This window comes from Canis aureus, chromosome 1 (assembly GCF_053574225.1).
Source record: "Canis aureus isolate CA01 chromosome 1, VMU_Caureus_v.1.0, whole genome shotgun sequence".
NCBI classification, from domain to species: domain Eukaryota; kingdom Metazoa; phylum Chordata; class Mammalia; order Carnivora; family Canidae; genus Canis; species Canis aureus.
Genome location: NC_135611.1, coordinates 122,262,980 through 122,286,737, shown reverse-complemented (window position 1 = coordinate 122,286,737; position 23,758 = coordinate 122,262,980). Strand labels below are relative to the sequence as shown.

The following is a 23,758-nucleotide window of genomic DNA, read 5'->3' as shown; positions in this document are numbered from 1 at the left end:
AAAAAAAAAAAAAATCCTGTTTATGGATTTTATTTATTTATTTGAAATTTTTATGTAGAAATACTCAGTTTGTTGCAGTTTATTTCTATTTATTGCTGTTTTTATTTTAAGAGCCTATAGTCCATTCCTTTACAAAGAGCTTATTAAGAAGACTTGTAATATTTCACTAGTTTTGTTCCTAAACCTTTGACTTCTTTTATTTTTTATTTTTTTATTTTTTAGAGAGAGCGAGTGAGTGTGTGCTTACACAGGCAGGGCAGGGGGAGGGGCAGCATGAAAGCAAGAGAGAGAATCTTAAGCAGGCTCCATGCCCAGTGTGGAGCCTGATGTGGAGCCCCATGTGGGGCTTGTTCCCAGGACCCTGGGATCATGACCTGAGCCGAAGGCAAATGCTTAACTGACTGAGCTACACGGGGGCCCCTAATTTTTGATAGTTTAATTTCATTGACCAACCCTATTTTATTTCTCTTATTGTCATGTATTTTACCTCTACATCTGTTTTTAACCCAGAAACATTAGGATTATTATAGTTTTAAACATTCTGTTTTCATGTTTATTTTATTTTAAGCTGGTAGGTTGTTGACTCCTTCCCCCAACACTTTTATTTTTTATTTTTATTTTAATTTATTTTTATTTTATTTTTTATTTATTCACGAGAGACACAGAGCGAGTGAGCGAGCGAGAGAGGCAGAGACACAGGCAGAGGGAGAAGCAGGCCCCATGCAGGGAGCCTGATGTAGGACTCCATCCCCGGTCTCCAGGATCTCGCCCTGGGCTGCAGGTGGCGCTAAACTGCTGTGCCACCGGGGCTGCCCCCCCAACACTTTTAATATGCCATTCTGTTATCTTTTGACTTTTCTTCATTTGTTAGTTTTCTGTCAGTCATTTCCTTGTCTGAAGAATTTGTATACTTTTTCTTTTATCTGCTTTAGGATTTTTGCTTCATCTTTGGTCCTATCCTCCTTTGCTCTGTATGTCAATTTAGATACTTTCTATTAAAGTCTGTTCCTATTCACAGTCCTCTTTTCTTATGTATCTAATCTGCTAGTAAACCTACCTACTAAATGTGTAGTCTCAGTTATTGTATTTTTTTTTATTGTATTTTTTATTTACAGAATTTGTTTTCACATTATTTAAGTGGATTCTGGGCTTCTAGAATTGATGTCTCCAACCTTTGCTCTATTTTCATGAATATATTTATTCTAAAGTGTCTTATAAGTGTAATATGTAAATCAAATGAGGGTCTCTTTCTGTTGTTTATTTTTACTCTTGGTTTTTCATCACCTGCTCTCCTATTTTCATAGGCTGCCTTGTAATTGTTTATTGTATGCCAGACATTGGAATGAAAAATGATAGAGACTCTAGAAGATGTTACAATTTCAAACATGAGAAAGTTTTCTTTTAGCATCTAGTTGAAAATTTTTTTGATCTCTTTGAGTATTGCTCTTATTCCTAGCGTGTAGCACTCCTAAGGTATAGCTCTAATTCCTTACTGAGTATGTCTTTTTCACAAATTAGGTAAATCATGTATGTGTAATCCTTTTTCTCTTCTATTTTATTGTAGTATTTTCCTATAGTGGCATAAATACCATATTGTCTTGCTAGGCCTTGGTATCTAGTAGAAAATTCTTTTAACTTTGTTCATCTTTGTGATTGCCTTTACTATTCTTGAGCCTTTGCTTTTTCATGAATATTTTAGAATCAGTTTTTCGGTACTTAATAACTTGTGGTTTTGTTTAGTATGCAGAGAATCTAAGGATTAGTTGGGGGACTAATGACGTTTTTACACTAAATTTTCTAATCGATGAACATGGTATATTTCTAGTTCTTCTCTTGGTATTGGCTTTTTTTTTTTTTTAAGATTTTATTTATTTATTCATGAGAGACACAGAGAGAGAGAGGCAGAGACAGAGGCAGAGGCAGAGGGAGAAACAGGCTCCATGCAGGGAACCTGATGCGGGACTCGATCCCCAGACTCGGGTCATGCCCTGGGCCGAAGGCAGGCGTTAAAATGCTGAGCCACCCACGGTCCCCTGGTATTGGCTTTTAAGTATATCATTCTTGTATGTATTTTACATTTATTCCTTGATATTTGTTACTTTTAATTGCATTTTATAATTGATTTGTTGTTTGTTTTTTGCTGATATGTGGTCACATGCTTGATTTTTATATGTTGACTGTTACATCTATATTCTGATAGTTTGTGTATAGATGTATACAGGCATATTGTCTGAATAATAGTTTTATTCTTTCTAGTTATTTTATTTCTTATTGATTGATGGATGACCTTTAATACAATGTTGAATAAAAGTAGTGATAGTAGGCTTCCTTATCTAGTTCTGCGTATCAGGGAAACAGCTTTAAATATTTTATCAAACAAATGATGTTTGCTTTAGGTTTTTTGTAGGTAGTCTTTATGAAAATAAGGAAATGTTCTCTTGTTCCTAGTTTGGTCATTTTATCATGAATAGATGTTGAATTTTATTGCCTGCTTTTTCTTTGTTGAGATGTTAATGCACTGAGTTAATGTCATTTTTAAAATACTGAAACACCATTGTATTTCTGGAAAAAAAGTCCCATTGTTATGTGTTTATCTTTTCATATAATGTCAGATCAAATTTCATATTTTGTTATGGCATCTTGTGTTCATGAGGGATATTAGTGTGTAGTAGTTTTTGTTTCGTTTTGTTTTTGTAATGATCATGTTTGGTTTTGGTGTCAGGGTTATATTGGCCTCATAAAATAACTCATTTTTGTGCACTTTATAAAAAAAACTTGTGTACTACTGGTATTGTTTTGTAACTTAAGTGTTTGAAATAATTTATCAGTGAAGCTGTCTAGACCTAGTATTGTCTTCCTGTTGATATTTTAAAATATGGTCTTAATTTCTGTTTGTAAAAGGACTATTCATATTTTCTATTTCTGATTGTGTCAGTTTTAGAAATGGGGTTTTAGGGAATTTTTCTTTATGCGTTTTCATATTTATTGGCCTTGGGTTATTCATAATATTACCTTTTTAATATCTACAGATTTGGTAATGATATCCTTTTAAAAGTTCCTTTTATTTGCAATTTGTGTGCATGTGGTTTTCTCCTTGATTCCTTGATTTGTCTTTCTATGAGTTTATCAGTTTTATCAATCTTTTAAGGAGCAATTCTTGACTTTTTTCTTTAGTAAGTTGAGTCCCTTTATCATTATTTGTTTTAATCTTCCTTTTAAAAATTTCCCTTTGGTTATGATTTTTTTTTCTAGCTTTTTCAGATGAGAGCTGGTAGAGATGAAATCAAGTCACTGATTTTTGCTTTTCATTGTAACATATGCATTTTGAGTTTTAAGTTTTCGTACCATTTACCTAAGGTGATGATTTCGTATCTACGTATACTATTTTGTGTATTATTTTCATTGTCATCCAATTAAAATATTTTCTGATTTCTATTGTGATTTGTTCATTGGCCCATTTGGAAATCTGTTAATTTCTTAACATTGAGTATGACAGTGTATTTACTTCTATTCTGGTCAGAGAACACAGCTTACAAAACTGAAATTTAGGACTTACCTTGTGGCCCACTATATGATCTGTTTTAGTCCGTGTTCCATAATTTACTTGGAAAGAAAATGAGTTCTGCAGTTTTTGAGTTTTTTATGTTTCTTAGCTCAAGTTGGTTACATGTAGTGTTCAGTATTTTATATCCTTGGTGAGTTTTTTTATTTGCTAATTCTGTCAGTTGCAAAGAGTTAGTTGTGTATTAGAATTTCCACTAGGGTTGTGAATTTATATTTTTCTCTGTTTTATCCATCCTTTGTTCTATACTGTTTAAGGTTGTGTTGTTTGGTGCACACAAATTTAATACTGTTATAACTTACTGGTGAGTTGATATTTTTATCATTCTAAAATATTCATATCTCTCCTGATGCTTTTTGTTTTCAAGTTTTTCATTGAGTATTAGTATGATTACATGAGCTTATTTAGGTTTTGTTTCTTTTCATAATATATCTTTTAAGTTCAATCTGTTAATGTTTAGCATGTCTGTTTATAAATAGCATATAGGGCAGCCCCAGTGGCTCAGCGGTTTAGTGCCGCCTTTGGCTGAGGGCGTGATCCTGGAGATCTGGGATCGAGTCCCACGTTGGGCTCCCTTCATGGAGCCTGTGTCTCTCTCTGCCTGTGTCTCTGCCTCTCTCTCTCTCTCTCTGTGTCTCTCATGAATAAATAAAATTAAAAAATAAAAATAAAAAAATATATAAATAGCATATAGTTGTGGTTTTAAAACTTCAGTCTGAATACCCTTTTATTTAGGCTACTTAGTTAATTTCTATATTAGGAGGTTATTGAAATACTTTCATTCTGTCACCCTTCTACTTGACTTTTTTTCTTTTTAAAATTGGAATAAAATATGTCTAACATACAATCATTTGAATAATTGTAAGTGTACATTTCAGATACATTATGTACATTTAGATTGTTTTGCAACCATTCTGACCATTCATCTCCAGAACTTTCTTTATGTCATAAAACAAACTATGCATTAGGAAGTAACTCTGTTATGCCTTCCTCCATGTGGTGGCAACTACTATTTTACATTCTGTCCATATAAATTTGACTACTGTAGGATCTCACATAAGTAGACACTTACAGTATTTGCCCTTTCGTGACTATTATTTTACTCAGCATAATGTCTGTAAGGTCTACCCATATTATAGTATATTTCTAAACTTTTTTAAAAAGATTTCTGAACTTCCTAACTTTTAAAGGCTGAATAGTATTCCCTATTGTATGTATACATTGGATTTTGTTAATCATTCATTGATGGACATGAATGAATAGCTTTAACCTTTTGTCTATTGTGAATAATGCTGCTGTGAGTGTACAGACATATTTGAGACCTTGCTTTCAACCCCTTTGGGTCCATAACCAGAAGTGGAATTGCTGGATCGTATGTAATCCTGTGTTTGATTTCTAGGAACCACCTTAGTGTTTTCCATGGTGGCTGTGCCATCTTACATTCCCACTGCTGGTGCACAAGAGTTTCAGTTTTCCTGCATCCTTGCTAACACTTGTTTCCCTTCCCTTCCCTTCCCTTCCCTTCCCTCCCCTCTTCCCTTCCCTCTTCCCTTTCTTCTGCCCCTTCCTTTTTTTTAAATTTTATTTTATTTTTATTATTTATTTTATTTTATTTTTATTTTTTTTTCTTCCGCCCCTTCCTTTCCTCTTTTCTCCTCTCCCCTTCCTCCCTCTCCCTCCTTCCTTATGAGCCATCCTAAGGAGTGTGAAGTGGTAACTCCTTGTGGGTCTGTTTGACCTACTTTTATGTTCTTTTTTCTCTGCTTTATTAATTTGTTTGTTTGGTCCTTCCTTTGATTTAATCAGATGTGTCATACAGCATTTTCTCCTCTCTGTGAGCTCATTTATACTTTTTTTTTTTTTTTTTTTTTTTTTTAGCTGTGGTGATAAGTAATATATATGTTAGTGTTAGGTATGCTGTGTACTTTATGCTGTAGCTCTCTACTATCCTTTTTTACTAGGGTAATTTTTCCTAGAAATCACAACGACTATTTGTTGTTATTCATCCTACTTGCATTATTGCTTTCATGCGTTTTAATTCTATTTTAAGCACAATACTATATATAATTGTTCCATGTGATCAATACTGATTTACCTTTATTTTTTAAAGTTACCTGTGCAGTTGCCCTTTAGTTCTCTCTGCCTTTATGTTACTCTAAATAGCCACTGTAGCACTTTTCCCCAGCTTCTTTGAAATGTAATTGACATATACCATTCTATTAACTTAAGGTGAATAATACATTGATTTGATATGCTTATATATTGCAGAATGATTATCACCTTGGCGTTAGCTAGCAGCTCCATCACATCCTGTGATTACCTGTAGTATTTCTTTTAGTGAAAATTTGTTGAAGAATTCTTTTTTGTGTGGAAATGTTTTTATTTTTCCTTCACATTGGAGGATCTATTTGCTTTACAAAATTAGAGATTTTCAGTTATTTTTCAGCACTTTAAGATTTTACCTTATTTTCTGATTTCCATCATTTTTTGTTGAAGTTTGCTGTAGCTTCTAGTTGCTACTTTGAAGGCATTGTATTTCCTCCTTGCTCTTTCTTCTTGCTGCTTAGAGAATTTTCTCTCTTGGGGGGTGTTTTCATTCATGTAAGTATATTGTTCCTTGATGTAATTTTTTTTCTCTTGCTTGAAGTTCTTGGAGCTTCTTAAATGTAGGCTGATACCTTAGAAAATCTTGTCATGGTAGGGTCAAATACTGCTTCTATCACATTTGCTCTTTCTTTCTGGGTTTTAAGTTATACAATGTTTTACAGGTCTCTTATTGGTCTTTTCTGTATTTTCAGTTCTTTTGTTTTTCAAATCTTTGGGCTTTAATTTGGTTATTTTCTGTTGACCTATAATGAAGCTCAACTAGACAGAAATGATGATAAAGATGATAATATAAATTAAGCCTCAGATTATGAACCTTTAGATGACAATATCCTCAATTTTCTCAAACTCAGCAGTCAATGGTCAGTATACAAAACTAATTCAAAATGGATCAGTGATGTAAGTACAAGAGAAGGAGACAAAATGGTATCTCTGGTAAAACAGTAGGCATGCAAGCTGCAATTCAGGCATTATTTCACATTCAGAAATACAGGTCACAATCCCCAATCTGCAATTCAGAAGTCTAAAAAGCACCGAAAACAAAGTTATGCCTAAGTATGTGGCATATTCATTTGTTGACAAACTGATTGGAGCTGATTTGAGTGAGGCACTTATTCCACTTACTTTGAATATTCATATGTTTTGTTGCCGGTGTTACTGTATTTGATTCAAAGTGGGTTTCATTGGGGGTTGGCTTTTCATAATGTATATTATGTGTACTGTATTACTTTGTTATGAAAGTTCTAAATTGAGAAACATATCTACTCCTGAGGTTTTTGGCTAGGTGATGGTAGACCTGTACTTTTTAAAAAGGTCTTGATACATGCTTACCGTATGGCAGGTGAGTACATTGATGAATTAAGTAGACATGACCCATAATAACTCATTAGGCTTTCAGCCAGTACAGTTAGAGTTTCCTGGATTCTCAATTCAAGTAATCCTAAAAACAGAACCCTCCAAACATCAGAGTCTTCATTTTTAGACATATTGCTGGATGCATATGTTATCAGTCTCTAATATTTCCAGTGTGACAAAACTGTATCTTTATACAGGGTATTATGAGTAATAACTGAAAGAAAAAAAAAAAAAGCCCTAATTTGTAGGTGGAACCATGAAGGGGGTGGGATGTACAGTACCAAAGCATGTTAGATGTAATCTAGTATTTGTGTATAAAGAGACTGAGTTCGAATGTGAGAGTGCATTAGGAGCCTGTGTAGGAGAAAACCGGGGTAAATGTAAAAGGATTAAGGTGATCATTTTGATTCCATCCTAACTACATTTTTGAATAAGGACATTTAAGTGTTATTAACAAGTGGCTCTATATAATTGGAGTTAAACTTTTGGTAGCAGTTTTGGTAGTTTTGACTTTCAGCATATTTAGAAAGTAAATTCATTTGAAATTTTTATGTAAAAATACTCAGTTTGTTGCAGTTTATTACTATTTATTGCTGTTTTTATTTTAAGAGCCTATAGTCAATTCCTTCTTTACAAAGAGCTTATTAAGAAGACTTGTAATATTTCACTAGTTTTGTTGAAGTACACTCTCTGTATACTTTGCTAATGACGTTTATACGTCTATGTAATTAACTGACAATATGTCCTTGAAGAAATTATTTTCAACCATTTAAGTAATTGTCAGATAACAGTACATGTGTAGTATCCATTGGTTTTAGCCACCGCTGATACTTTTTCCTTTTGATTCAGCAGCAGCTTTAAAACTCAAAATTGGACGGTCTGTCTGAAGACAGTCTAACAAGAGCAGTACATTGTATAAATTTAGACAGCTCTGATTAATACAATCCTCAGATTATTATTCTGTGTATCAACCCGTACAGGGAGAATTTGAAATCGAAATAGAGTTAAAGGGGGTTTTAGAAGTGAAGTGGAGCTTTTTTGAGAGAAGTATCATTGGAGACTTATGCAAGCATACCCTTTCAGGCTTTCTGTTCCAGTCTAATTTTAACGTGGCACCGTATTTAACAGGGAAGACTCACGGGTGGATGCCCCCTTGTGGTCTCTTACCAAAATAAATAGCACAAATGGAAATAAATAATGGGGATCTTATACAAGGTAAATCATTCATTTCTTCCTCTATAAAATAATTTTTAGAAAGTTACTTCTGAGGAAAAATAGCAGAGGAATTGTTATTTCCATGTTCCATGTATTTTATTGACTTTAAAATTGATCAAGTATTACTTTAACCTTCATAACAGAACTTGCATGTATGTTAGCTAGACACTGACATAAAGGAAAGGAGATTGTTGGGCTTGTTGTCTACCGTTGTCATCCTGGGCATCTAACTCAGTAACAACTGCCTCAAAAATATGATGAGATGTGATAGTAATTAGAGGCCTAGCCTTTCTCCTTCCCCCCGCCCCTCAATGCACAGGAGTATATGGGGCTTGGGAAATCTATTTATAGTCACTTGACCTAAGAGCTGTATGAGGCATCAGAAGAAATGAGGGTTTTTATTAGACAGTTGGTGAATTCAAGCTTATTTGCTTTTACTGACATTCGTAAGATCTTTATGTGTGCATGTGGGTTTGTGGATGAAGTGGAGAAGTAGCAGCAGCAGTCAGTGTTTTACAAAAGAAAGACCGTAGATGCAAATAGCTGCTTTTCTTCTGTTACCCAGTAAGATGCATGATGGTTGGAGATAGTCCAATCCAGTGAGTATGGGCTTTGAGGTTAGATAGGCCTGGTTCTAAAACTGATTTGATTTCATGCCAGTTCCTGGGCAGAGTTGCATAATACTGGATAAGATACTTCAGTTTTGAACATGGGTTTCTTTGCTTTAAGGAGAGGTTGTAACCCACCTTAGTGAACTGTGGTAGCTTGATTTTCATCTTATGAAGTCTTGGCATATACCATTGTTACTACTCCTAGGGTAAGGCAGTTTTGAATTACAAAGTGCATCACGGACTTTCTCACTACTGGGTTGTTGGTAAAGACTCCTAATGATAGAATGTATCTTAAAAAGTGATAAGTCAACTCATAGTCCTTTTTCTTTGCTGTGGTCTTAGTGCTGTGCTACTGCATAAGCACATATTTTATTTATAAGTTTCTGGCTCTAAGTGCGATTATGTCACATTAAAGAATTTACTAGGTCAATTATTTTAATAGTTGAAGCCTACTAACCAATTCTTTTTATGAAAATGATTCAGTAAGATTTTTTTCTTCAGGAGTAATAGTTGCATGTTTGGGCAGGTTTAACTTAAAAAACTATTATTGTTGCTTGGTAGCCATCTTACTTTTAAAAGCTTCTGTGAAGGACAACAAAGTAATGAAGTGCTTTTTGTTGTTTTGCTTTGTTTTTCAAGAGTTTCTTACAGAAGCAGGTTCATTTTATTTAATACTTAAAGGAATTAATCTGAGTCCATTTTCTGAAGGAAAATTAGATACTTTTTTTTAACCCATGCGGATTCCACTTTAAATAATCAGATTTTTCTTTCTTCTAAAATTTTCCTTGACAGTTGAAGTTGTAGAAATTTACTAATATTTTCTTTTGAATAACTTGCTGTAAAAGACAAGAGAACTAGAATGATCCTTCAAAATAAACAGTATAACTGCTTGGGTTTAAATGGTTTTGGGAAGTAAGCAGGCTATAAAACTCATGTAAACAAAGATAACTGTAGTCCTATCAGAAAGCTGTTCTAGGTATTATCATACCTGCCTCTCTCACCTTTTCCTTTATTTCTGATGCTCAGAATACAGAGCCTATACCTTTGTTTTCACCTAACTGAAGTCTCTGTTGTTCTAAATCCTGAAAGTAATTAATAAAGACTTTAATGTAAAACAATATTTTGATGGTGAAAATTTGTTAAAAATTGTGAAATGGATTTTTGTTTTTTTATCCTTTAATATCTGTTCTTGGGGAGACTACTTTAGGAAAGGGAAGGGGGGTTAGGGGGTAGGGTGGGGAAAAGATAGCTAAAGCGAAGTGGAGACTAGACCATGGGGCGTGATGTAAGAACACATGCCATTCTACTAGGGACTTGTTTTTTAAACATAAAAAGCATATGTGCCAAATTTACATATTTACTAATTAAAAAGGCTTCCTGGAAACATTAAGTAGACTATCTTCTATAACCTTTAACACTGTCACTAATGGATATTGCTTAGAAAATTTCATCGAAGGTCCTTTAAATAATGTAAATGATTATGAATATGTAACTAGTTAATATGCAGCTACGAAAGGATTATCATGTAGAGGTTAATGAACATTCTGCTCTTATGGTTTGCAGGGCTTTTCTTTTTGTGCTTTTGGCTCACTTCATGCTTGGAAACACATGCATTGGGATTGGAAAGCATCCTGACTGTTTTTTGGGTCTCATCTTTTAATGGGGTTGTTAAAGAGGAACTTTATGAAAAGGATTTCATGAAGATTTTTTTCTTTTTCAATTTACATTTAATTCTGTTTGTCTATTTTATAATTACTGCCAAATCAGAAACAGTGAAATGGATTGATGTAGTTTTAGCCTGGTTCTTCCAGATGTAAAGTCAGTACTCTATTATATATTACCACTGTTATTAAGTGTTGCTATGTGATTGATACTTACTGAGAGATCTTCATTCTAAAACGGACTTTTTATGCTGAGTTAATGTGTAGTATGGTTGGGTATCTGATTACAGCATGTATTTTGATACAGGATTGCTGCCTTAGTATTTAAAATGTACCAAAGGAGGACATTTATTTCAGGAATTAAATGTTATAATAGGAATTTAGTGACAGCCCCCCCTCCCAAAGTCTTGTGATTTTTGGGTGAAACATTGAGCAAGAGAGACAAGAGGCAATATTGGTGTTTAGAATGGTGAACTAAAGCAGTGTGTTTCAAACCAGATGATGCTGCTGTCTTTTTCACATGGCCTTGTATTGAGCATTTTGGCTTGTATCCCTTAGTTTCTCTGTATCTCAAATGGTGTTGTAGTATTTGAGATTTTTGTTTAAAATTTTTATTAGTGGGCAATTTAAAAACAATTCATGATCTTTGATAACAGTGTTATTTTTAAAATTGCCATTCAAATGTCTCTTTTCCTCATTGGTTAGCGTTGTTCTCTCCCTCCCCTTCCCCTCAATTTTGAGAATCTGCTGAACTGTCTTTAAGGAAAGCAAATAACTTTTGTACTTAATTTTATTGTTTCTGTATTATAAACATAGTTTAAAATGGCTATTAAGTGCTTAAAATTTTACCATAATTCAGTGAGGGAACAAATGGGCTGTTCAGAGCATCTCTTTATCCCAAGTATTTCTTCTTGAAAATGTTAGTAGAAAAATATCACTGAACTCATTTTTAATGCGTCAGAATAAAAATTACAGGTGAAAACATTTGGAGATATACTGACAAAATAAAATATTTTTACTACTGTCATTTTTTTTTTTAGTGATGAAATGTTGATGTTGCATTGGTTTTTTGTTATTTATAACATTTGCGTATTCTACAAAATATGTAACATTGAAAGCAGGTCTGTAGATTGTACAAAATACTAGTTATCTTATATCATATGTCACCTAATAGTTATGAAGCGGGTTTTGTAGCAAAGTATGAATCGGAAGGCTGTAATTTGTTCTGCAGTTATCAGCTTGCATTAGGGGGTTATGATAAAGTGTGCTGCTTAAAAACTAACAGTCACATCTCTGTGCATTTGACAAATAAAAATGTATACTGAGATGCTATTAAATCTGTAAAGCCACTGTTCTAGTTTTCTGATACACTGATTTTGTAGCTTTGTGTATAGCCCTGTTTTTTCATGAGTAGTTATCTGTTTTCATGACAGGTGGTCACTAACTGCCAAGAGAAAATCCAGCATTGGTGAGTGAAAGATGGTTTTATATTATTTCTGAAATACTGATGGGGGGTCATCTATTTGTATTTAAATAAAGTATATTATTATTATTTTTTGTAACCCGTAATTGAATTCTTCTAGTAATCTCCATTTTGAATGCTTTTGATACTAATTTATATTGTCCTTCACCGTTTACTGAATTATGTGTTCCCTGATTTCCTGAAATTGTGTCACCATTTGTGTTTATTCTAATTGCCTTCTTTTTTCCTTTCTTTTCTTTTTTTTCAAATTAGAATAATATTAATATCATTATAAGGTGGCAACTGAGACGTTTTTGAACCTGGTTAATTGCAGAGGGCTGTATTTGGGGAATATTCGTATATTTGTAGTAGAATAATAATTTGAAATCAGTTGTTTTAAAATACTGATGGAAATATCTACATTTCCCTGAAGTTTGAAAAATCTAATTAATTGCCTACATTTCTGAGCTTTCTTATGGACTGTACTTTTTTCAGAGTGTAGAGAGAAAGAAAGCATATCTATTTTAATGTGCTAATCTTTAGTTAATAGGACAATGCTTGGTAAATAACATACTTTCCTAAGTCTTCTGAGAAAAATGCTCAATTTAATGGTGAATAAAATCTTATATTATGAGTTGTCATGAGGTATAGCTGTTGATCTTACAGATATCAAATTACAATATATCCATGCTGTGTTTACGAAGATTTTACTGAGAGAACAACAGGAGCTGTCTTGATTATTGTCTGCAGGGTTATTGCAAAATCATGGTAACTGCCCCTTTAGTGGTGAGATTAAACCTTTGGTTATACACCATCAAGCATATAATATTTTAAATTTATTTTAAGAGGCTTTTTCTTCATGCCTGAGAGATCTCCAAGGAAATAATTTATAGTTAGTGTATATCAAATGTTTTTTGGTTTAAATGCACATAGGCTGCAAGCGGTGGATAAGAGTGAAAATCGGTACAATCTGTACACATCATCTTATTAAATTCTGACTATTGGCTTGCAGAAAATAATCTAAAACTAATAATATCCACTTTATAAATAAAAATTCAGGGACTTCATTAATTTTCAATAAATGCAGTGTTGTAGTTGCATCTACTGGTGGTGTAAGTCTGTCAACATTTCCATGATGGACATTCGCTTTTCATTATATATTCAGTCCAGGTTGAAACTTGAAATTCAAGTACTTGGCCAAAGAATTAACCATTCCCCTTTAGCCCTCTGTTTCCCACTAATTTGGCCAAAGTGATCTATTTTACAAATAATTCAGGGGAAATTTTATTCATGTGGACTTCTCTCTATTAGTTTGGTAAGAAATTCAGGAAATCAGTAAAAGGTTGGATTCACTAAGGACAGATACTAATTGAAGCAAATGTGTGAATAACTTGCTTCTGGTTTGTTTTGCAAGACTCTTTCCCTGTGAGACTGAAAATTCCTTAAGGCCGAGGGACATGTGTTCATTTTTTTTTTTTTTTTTAATCCACAGCACCTCCTACTGTGTTTGGCATAATATAGGCACTTAATAAATGTTTGAGTAAATGACGACCAAAGATATATAATTATATATAACATTTTAGTTTGCAGATTCTATAGCTGTGCCCAAGCCCTGGTAACCATTGACAAATAGAAATAGGACATTTATTTCAGAGCAGGTTAATGTGACTCTCAATCTCAGTTTCCAGTTTTCCAAAGCTTTCCAAACTAGAGAAGCTTAGATATTTACCTACACCTATCTTAAAGTAATATAGTACCTTATTTATACATTCAAAAATTAAAATAATTTTTCCAGTTAAAACTTGCTTTTTCCTCAGAATCATTTCTATTAGGGCTCAGGAAACAGACTTTTCTGTTTGTTTTTAATGAGGATCTGATATTGCTAGAGTCTAAATGGCCAGTGAACTCACCAATTTATTATATTAAAAAACTGAAACCAAAGTATCTCCATTCCTCTGAAAGCCAGGAAATAGCTATCTGGGAGCATTGTGGAATTCTTGTGATATTTTTATTCTGTTAATTCTACAAACAGTGATTGAGTTCCTACCATATGCCAGTATTATGTTGCTGTTTGGAATTGAACGACCCTGCCATGGAGGAATTCATAGTCGAACACTAAACAGGGAAATCACAATAATTTTGTGCTATTTGCAGAGAGCTAGGAAGGAAGAACAGAAGCTGGAATGCTTCTTAAGGGTGTCTTACATGCTGCTTTTAAAAGCATGTTGCTTTTCAGTTTTCTTTAGCCCTGGTTTTAGCCCAGTCTAAAATACAATTCACATAGCTAAGCTGCCTTCTTCATGAGATACACATCAATAGAATAAAGAAATGCAAAATATGATTTTTAAAAGATGCTTTCTTATGCTAGTGATGTTTATACTTGTTTGTGCAATTTTAAAAGATTCTTTTATTTAAGGGACAAGTAATGAACATTGGAGGCTCCTAAAATGATATTAAATTTTTTAAAAAATGTAAGGCAGGAAGCAAAAATATTTATAGAAAAGTAGGAGTAAAAATGGCCTGGGGCAAACAGGATCTGCGCCAAAAAAATGACTTCCAGAAAATTAATTCCAATTCCAGAACTTTGGTGAACGAGAAACATTTATAATATTTGTTTAGTTAATAATGAATAATAAGGAGAGATTTGAGCCTAATAGTTGAGAATTTGTGCAACACTTTTAGAGCTAATAGTGGTTTTCAATTTAGTGAAGATTAAAAAAATTTAACACAAACTGTTTTTTCTTAAAATCCTTTTTACTTAACTCAGGAAATAAGGTATTATAATATCCACACAGTATTTTCTTATTAAAATATGGATATACTTCCAACTGTTTAATCCACCAGGGCTTGATTATTCTGTTTGTAGATTATCTGTAATTTTTTATCTTTTTAATTCTTCCCTAAAGAGCATGGGATTCAGAGTCACAGACCTACATTTGAATCCTGTCATTTACTAACTGTAACCTTGGGAGAATTACTAAGATTCTCAGTTTTTAACTTGTAAAGTGATGATACTACTTAAGTTGAAGATTGAGATAATATCTATAGAACACCCAGACTGACAACAAATATTAAAAGTAGCTCTGAAATTTTTTTTGAAAATTGTAATTGTCATATGAATAAAGAAAACAAAAAAAACTTACCAAGGCTTTATAAATATTCCTGAATATTTTGTATTCATGCCATTATCTTCTTTTATCCTGATGGAGAGATGGCTTTTTAAGCAGTATTATTAAAGCTTTACGTTAATGTTTTTAGATAACTTTTTGTTATGAAGAATTTCAAACGAAAGGTGTGTGTGTTGTGAATCCACATGTACCCATCGCTCAGTCTCAGTAATTATCAGTGTGTGGTGTCATCTGAGCTGGTGCATTTCAACAGCCTATCCCACTACCCCCTTCCCTCACCTACGGTGCTTTTGCAGTGCACCTGATAACATATTCCATGTGGAAATATTTAAGTATATGTTCTTTAAGACCTGAAACTTTAAAAAAATTATACTAAAAAATTTAAAATTTGGCAGTGTATTTATATAGTTCAAAATTTAGGAATTTCTAAAAGGTATAAATGGAGTGTAGTTTTTCTCCCACACTTATCCCCAGTTATCATTATAAAGTGCTTTTCTGCTAGTCCTTTATAAATGTTTCCAGAAATTGTTTGCCTAAAGGATGTGTATGTATATGTGTGTGTGCATGTGTATTCATCCATATATTTTTATAGGTTGTGCTCCCACCCTTTCTGACAAAAATGAAATCAGGCTGTATGCTGTTCATTTAATTCATCCTTGGAGATTGTTCTCAGTTATTAGTTAACTCTTATCCTTTATTTCATTTCGTGTCAAATGTCCAAGGTTTAGAGTTACCAAATAAACTTTGGTACTGGATTTTTAAAAAATAAATAATGGCGACCTTACTAAGACTATGGTTTTACAACGCAAAATATATCCTTCCTAAGCTGTTACATCCATTATTAAGTGTTCCTTAATAAAATTACTCCAAAACTTAGTGGTTTAAAACTACAACATTTTTTTGTATATGACTTTGTGGATGTGCCAGTAGGGCTTGACTTACCTGTGTTGTTCTGCTACTCTTGTTTGGGCTCATTTGCATGGTTGCAGCTTTTTGGTGGCTGGGGCAGCTGGGCTGTCCAGAATGGCCTTATGCCCAAGTCTAGTGGCCAGTGCTGGTTGGTAGCTAGGCCTCTCTCTCCATGTGCTCTTCTATCGGCTCACTTTACATGATGATCTCAGGGCAGCAAGAATGGAAGCAGCGAGGCCACACTGTATTGGTCAGAGTGGGAAATGACTCCAGTTGGTGGGAGGAGTGAGGAAGAATTTATGGCCATTTTTAATGCATCACAGGTACTTACTCTATTGACTATATCCCACAAGAAGAAAGTTACATTACTTCTGTTGATTTGTGAGAATCTAATGAAATACGTGTATGGCACATACACGTCATATTTCTGTTAGGCGTTATTTGTTATAAACTGTATGCATATGAATTATAAAATCTTCATTGTCTTGTTTCCTTCAGATTATCTTTAAAGAGTTTTAAGTAGTAAAGATATCTATGTAATTACTTGAAGTAGATTTAAGTGAAAGTAAAAAGGCGTTTTATATTGTTCAGACATTTAATTTTGTAAATAATAGCTTTATTTTTTTAAAAATATTTTATTCATGAGACACACTCACAGAGAAGCAGAGACACAGGCAGAGGGAGAAGCAGGCCCTCACGGAGAGCCTGATGCGGGACTCGATCCCGAGACCCTGGGATCACGCCCTGAGCCGAAGGCACATGCTCAACCGCGGAGCCACCCAGGCGTCCTGGAGAGAATAGCTTTAAATTTGGGCTTACAAATGCTGAAACACTTGGGCATGAGAATTTATTTATTTTTAATTTTTATTTAAATTCTAGTTAGTTAACATATAGTGTAATATTTGTTTCAGATGTACAGTTTAGTGAGTCAGCACTTACAAACAGAACCCACTGCTCATCACAACAATTTTCAGAGAGGACTTCTAACGCAAATACTTGGCATTTTTATTTTTCAAAGAAAAAATAGACAAAGAATGCTGTTTAGAGGAAAAGAATAATTAGTTTCTAGTATAGGTTATAGTCAAAGTATATAATGGGAAATCACCAAGAGAGCATACCTAAGTAGTTTCAAAAAAAAAAAAAAAAAAAACACAGAAGAAGATATGTTTGGAATTCTTTCAGTTCTTCATCAGTGTGGTTGGATGGATGGATATGTGTATCTGATGTTTTGAGGGATTCTCTGCCCCACAAAACCATCGAGCTATTTCATTATAACAATGCTGTAGTTTATGGTATATTTCTCAGGAATTACCTGAAACAGTGCTTTCCTGGCTTGCCTTCATTTACTTACATAAAATTTGTTTCATTTTATTATGTATAATCTGTGAAATATTGATTTGCATATCTTTAAAACTTAAAATTATTCACAGTGATGACTTCATTTTTCAGTGGTAGGTAAATGTGGAAACCATGTTTTTCAGAGTCCCCATTTAACTGACCACAGTTTTTAGTCACTGTTTTGTATAGGACCTTCTGTTTGCCCCTCCCACCCTTACCCCCAGTAGAGTAGAGAGCAACTTCCAAACCTTCTGAAGGTTTTATATGCTTTTGTTGATGGAATCTCTGTACTTATTTATGAAAGTGTCCCTAGGGACAAGGGCAAGAGGGAGGAATCATATATATAAATCCCATTCCCTGTCATTAAGTTCCTGCATAGTTTTCTTTTTTTTCTTTCCTAATGGCATGGTATTTTAGTACATGGGTTTGAGAAGTTAAGTTTTGCAATTTTTGCATGTGATGTTTTAAAGCAAATTGATTTGCAAAAGAAAAAGATTAAGTTGAATGTTTTAAGGATGATATTTTTAAGAACAAAATCTTTTATCCTGAGTATAAAATGACTACATACTTACATATAGAAAGGTTGAAATAAAAAAGAAATGAAGATAAAGATAAATAAAACATAAATTAAAGATAAATTTACTCGTAATTCTAAAAAGAAGCTAATTCTCCCTCTTAAAACATTTTGTTTCATTCCCTTCAGCTTTTTAATTCTGCATGTTTATTTTTGTCACCAAGGTCAAATTGTAAATGCTTTTTTCCTTTTTTTTTTTAAGGTTAATGATTTTTAAATTGTTACTAGAATTTGTTACTTCTAGTAGTTCCCTAATCTTTAAGATTTTATTTATGAGAGAGAGAGAGAGAGAGAGACAGACACACACACACACAGAGGGAGAGGGTGAGGGAGAAGCAGACTTCCCATTGAGCAGGGAGCCCCATGCAGGACTCCATCCCAGGACCCTGGGATTATGACTTGAGCTGAAGGTAGATGCTTATCTGAGCCACATAGGTGCGCCTGAATCATGATTTGTAAGAATCCCATTAGTTTAATACTTGACGCTTTTCTTTTTTTCTTTCTTTCTTTCTTTCTTTCTTTCTTTCTTTCTTTCTTTCTTTCTTTCTTTCTTTCTTTCTTTCTTTTTCTTTCTTTCTTTCTTTCTCTTTCTTTCTTTCTTTCTTTCTTTTTTTACTTGACGCTTTTCTGAAAATGAAATGCAAATGCATTGTGGGGAATTTTTTAATAGAGAAATTTTAAAAATAAAATTAGAGATTTCATAAAAATTGTAATTACATCTCTTCATTTAGAATGTAGTCTTTGTGTATTTTCATTGTCCATCATAAAAATTGATTTACAATTTCCAACAACCAGCCTTAAGTCCAGTTGAATATCTGATTAATGCTACAGCCCAATTTGACTTGGCATACCTAATGACTTTTCATCCCTATTTTAACTCTGTTGGGTTTGAAAACTACACTTCCTTGCGCTTTGAGTTTTTTTATTTTCTTTCATACAATAAAGCTTTCAAGCTTGGAAGAGTACCATGTGAGGATGAAGGTGTTAATATTGCAACAGCAGTGCTTGACTGAGAGGCAGATCACTTAAGATACTAATCCAGGGTGCTTTTTCTTGTTTTGAGATACAAAAGTCTAAATTCTAATAGGTTCTAACAACAGTGAGTGTCATTGTATGACTAAGGAAAATGTAGGCAGTAAAAAAATGGAGATGATATGATATGATATGATATGATTTAACATTTTTATTAACTTATATTGAACTCATGACTGAATTGGGGATGGTTTTCCTATTTTTCTTTTATTTAAATCAACAGAATTGAAGATAATTTTGAACATTTTACATATTTGATGGCCTTAAAACCAGGATTGCTTTTTTTTTTTTTTTTTTTTAAACTGTTTAAGACCTCTTTAGAAAAAACTGTGACCTCAAGGGATCTGAGTGGCTTCTATTGAAATTATATGCAGAATTCAAGGACTTTTTCTCAGGAAAGGATCTAGTGTTTTTATCAGTTTCTCATAGCTATCAGGGACCAGACAGGGCTATGAGTCACTGTTCTAAGAAAACAATACACAAAAAGTTTTCTTTTTTCTAAAATATATTTTGGAAAGTTGAAACTATACTTACAAAGTAGAATTAAATAGAAACTGGCTCAGTCAAAACTTAAGTTGGTTATAAACCTAGCATAGCTAAACTCATCTTTTCTGAAAGGCCCCTCCTTTCTGATTTGTCACAAAAAATATGTGTCAGTTGTAGAGAACTCAGAAAATAAAATTAAACTGACCTGTAAACTCTTCGCCTGAAGCTAACTGAACTAGGAGGTACCTTGGGGCATTTCTTTCACACTTAGAGTGATGTGTTTTTGTATAATTTTAAAACTTTCTTCAGATTCACATCTCATTTTATTCTTAGAGCAAAAGAATGCCAATGAGTGAAGAAACAGGTACCCGTGATAACTGACAAGTCTGAAGTCACATGCACATGTTTGTTGGCAGGGAGCACTGGAAACAATTCCTCTGTCCCACTTTACTGTTTATAATCCATTGTACTCTCCATTTCTCATTTTTGAGAAGTTAAACTGTGGAAATCTAGTAGGATGTTAACTGCACTCTCTTTTTGATACTTTCATTAACTTTAGAAAAATTACAAGTGTTTATTAGGTTCATCTTTGTATCTATTTCTAGTAAAAGTTTTCGATGGACTCATAAAAATAAAGAACAGATTGTTTCATCAGCATCTTCTGATGATGTAAGTTTTCCTAGATATAAAGAGTTGAGAAAAAGGAATATGCCACCATATTGCTTGAATTTTGTCATAGATTTCACTTAATAGTATTTTGCCATGACCATTTAAAAAAAATCATCTTGGGACGCCTGTGTGGCTTAGTCGTTGACCATCTGCCTTTGGCTCAGGTGGTGATCCTGGGGTCCTAGGATCGAGTTCTGCATAAGACTCCCCACAGGAAGCCTGCTTCTCCCTCTGCCTGTGTCTCTGCCTCTCTCTGTGTCTTTCTGAATAAATAATAATAAATAACTTTTAAAAAATAAAATAAAAAATAATAATACTAATTTAATGCCGATATATTTTAATTTTTAATATGTTCCCCTTCCTGCCAAATGACAGATCCTTCAGCAATGTGATCCTTTTTTTAAAGAATTTTTTTGTTTACTATAACCTTAATAATTTACTTAGACTTTTAAAGAGGTTACTTTGAAAAAAAATCATTATCATTCCTTTCTTTAGTAATGAGAAGACTTTTTTCTTTACATACATAAAATCTATGCCTGAATTTAATATTTCTTTATTTTCTTAATTTTAGAGGTAAAAACCCAGGCATCCATCAAGCTAGTGATCTTTAACAAAGAAGCAATGCAAAGAAATAAAAAAGGCGTGCTATATTTGAGTGATGATCCCTGCAGCATATGGCATAAAGCTCAGTTGCAGAGGAGAAGCTCAATAAATGGTGAATTGAATTGAAACAAAGGTTTTCTTGAATTCTTAACAGGAAGTTCTAGAGTGGGTATGATGGGCTAAAAATCATTTCTAAATAAGATTATATAGTTACTTATATTCCTTATATTCCAAATCTCTGGATGTTGTAATTTCTTAAAATCTTAAATTAACTCTGCCCCAGATTAACCGAGATAGTATTGGAATGTAAAGCCCATTTCCTTTTTCCCTTTTTGACCATCACTTGGTGTTTCCTGCTTTTTTTAGTTTAGGACCTTAGATAAAGGGAGAGCGAATGATAAAAGACTTAAAAACCCACAGGCTTAGTGTCAACATTTCTGCCTATTCCAGCTTCCTGCTTTAAGTTGAAAATTAGCAAAATCTTATTTCCATCAGTGATTTAAATTTTATTTCCCTTTTTTATTATTTAAAGATGAAAATTGGAGACTTCTTGCCTCAAACAAGGGATGTAGAACTTTTTTTCTTTACAAAGATTTGTCATTTGGGACGCCTGGGTGGCTCAGGGGTTGGGCGTCTGCCTTCAGCCCAGGGCGTGACCCCCGGGTCCTGGGATTGAGTCCCGCATTGGGCTCCCCGCGGGGAGCCTGCTTCTCCCTCGACCTGTGTCTCTGCCTCTCTCTGTGTCTCTCATGAATAAATACATAAAATCTTTTAAAAAATCCAAGAAACAAACCCCAAAGATTTGTCAGTTGCATTTAAGAAGATTAAAGTCTAGTCTCGCTTTCATATTCCCCCATCTCCTTCCTAATGTTCTATCATGGAAATCTTCAAACGTACAGAAAAGTTGAAAGAATTGTGTAGGTGAACCTCGATCATATATCCATCTTTATCTCAACGCATTAATCCATTTTTCCCTGATGGATTTCAAAGTAAGTCGTGGACATCAGTGTAAATACTTGAGCAAACAAATCCTTTAACTTGCACTCATACTCTTCACAGCCCTATGAAAATAAGGTGTTTCCCACGGGATCCGTCCTGATCTTCATCCTTAAGGTTAAGGCTAATTTGTAGAGTGCTACGTCCTTTGCTGCTGCTTTTTAAAACAAAAAGTGCTTCTCAGAAGGCATATAGCACATGATTAGCAAGATTCAAAAGATGATTGTAAAAGTTTATTATATATGACTTACAGCAGTGCTTTAGTTCTTATTAGATTTCTATAAGGAACATTGTACGAGGATTTCTTTCGCAAATTAAATCTTATTTATTGGATAACTTTTTAAAATTAAGAATTGAAGCCTAAACCTAATCTATAAGGAATAAGATGAAGACCTCCAGACCAAGGAGGTCTGTATGGTATAAGTGGGCTTGAGTGGTTTATCCTAATTATATCTGGGCTTTATTTTCCATTTGAAAAAAAATTAAGCAGTTGTCTCTTTTTACTACATATTTTAATATGACTACAGTGTCTAAAAATTATGTTTCTAAGTGTAGTAAAATAGAAGAAATAAACTTCAAATTTTGGTGCAAATAAAGATCCCCTACTTGCCTTCTGTAACACAGTAGTTCTTAGAATCATTTTTGTATTTTCTGATGCATAGGCTTTGTGATCTGTAATGGAATTATTTAATCTCTGAATTTTAGAGGGACTATTTGTAGGCAGATAGACAAACTCTTTGACCAAGGTGTTTAGTTTGATCCGGGGTATTTCCACTAGTGGAACCTTTAAGAGAGAGTTTCTTAAACCATAATTTCTCCCAGAGACACTGCCTTGCATGGGCTGCATTTTAAATTCTTTGTCTTTCTTTTCTTTTTTTTTTTTTCTCTCTCTCTTTTTTTTTGTTTCTGTATTTTTAGAAAACAACTCAGAATTTAGAAATAGCAACTCTGATCTTAAACCATTCTCCAGTATGTCCACATTTTTGTTTAAGAGACAATTAGTGACAAATTTAAAACAACAAACTTGATTTGGAATACTGACATTGGCTTCTTGTATTACCTGTGGTTGAATCTACTGTTCTTTTTATACAAAAGAGGTGTTTTGATAGGAAGTCCCCTTTTTCCAGGTGTGGTTACCAAAATAAGACATATTGAGCACTAACTTTATTTAATTAAATTAATTAATTAATTTAAAGATTTTATTTATTCATGAGAGACACATGGAGAGAGGCAGAGACACAGGCAGAGAGAGAAGCAGTCCCACAAGGAGCCCAATATGGGACTCAATCCCGGGACTTGGGTCACGCCCTGAGCCGAAGGCAGGCGCTAAACCACTGAGCCACCCAGGCATCCCGAGCACTAACTTTAGTATTAGTTTTTTAACAATCACAGAAATATTTAGACATCTGAGCTGTTGTTTAGTCCTTAAGCATTTGCTGAATTACTTATCTAAAAAATACTATTAGTGTTTGGTAGATTTACTGGTGAGTGTCTACTGTGTGCAGGCATTGTATCAAGTCAGTTCTTTACAGACAGTATCCCAGTTATTACTTAACCCTATCTCCAAAAGCCCCCTAAAAGGTAGCATTTAACTATACTGTCTTTCAGTAAGTTGTACTCTTTTTATCAGATTGAATGAATTTAACATAATGGAATCTTAACTTAGTGGGTAGTAGTCTTCCTTGAAAATTTTACAATTAGTGTTTTTTGAAAGTTCATGGGGAAAAAAAGGGCATTGGATATGTAATGTTCGTTTTTGTTGCTAAACCCGTCCTATTTCTTTCTTTTGAACCTGTGAGATAGGAATTATTCTGACTTTGCCATTGAAGATGCTAAGACTAGGGTTAATTTGTTTATGTTAAGTGGTGGAGCTGGGATTCACTCTCTGATCTAACTTTAAAGCCATGCTCTTTCTGGTTTGTAGCCCTGTGCATGAAGTTTTTAAAAACCATTTAATTCCTATAAAAATTTACTCAGATGGATATTTTTCCCTTAAGTAAATAGAATAAAGACATTTGTGTTTATAAGGAAGGATTTTAAGGGACCATTTTAC

General features: G+C 33.6%; 1 protein-coding gene across 3 annotated transcripts in view; it reads left to right on the top strand.

The window, feature by feature from the left end:
• The window catches only part of URI1 (URI1 prefoldin like chaperone), an 83,335-nt gene that overhangs the window by 26,179 nt on the left and 33,398 nt on the right, over positions 1-23,758 (top strand). For all 3 annotated transcript variants that reach the window (XM_077856651.1, XM_077856650.1, XM_077856658.1), the window contains one exon: positions 11,942-11,976. In XM_077856651.1, coding sequence (XP_077712777.1) covers positions 11,942-11,976 — 35 coding nt within the window. The remainder of the gene's footprint in view (positions 1-11,941; positions 11,977-23,758) is intronic.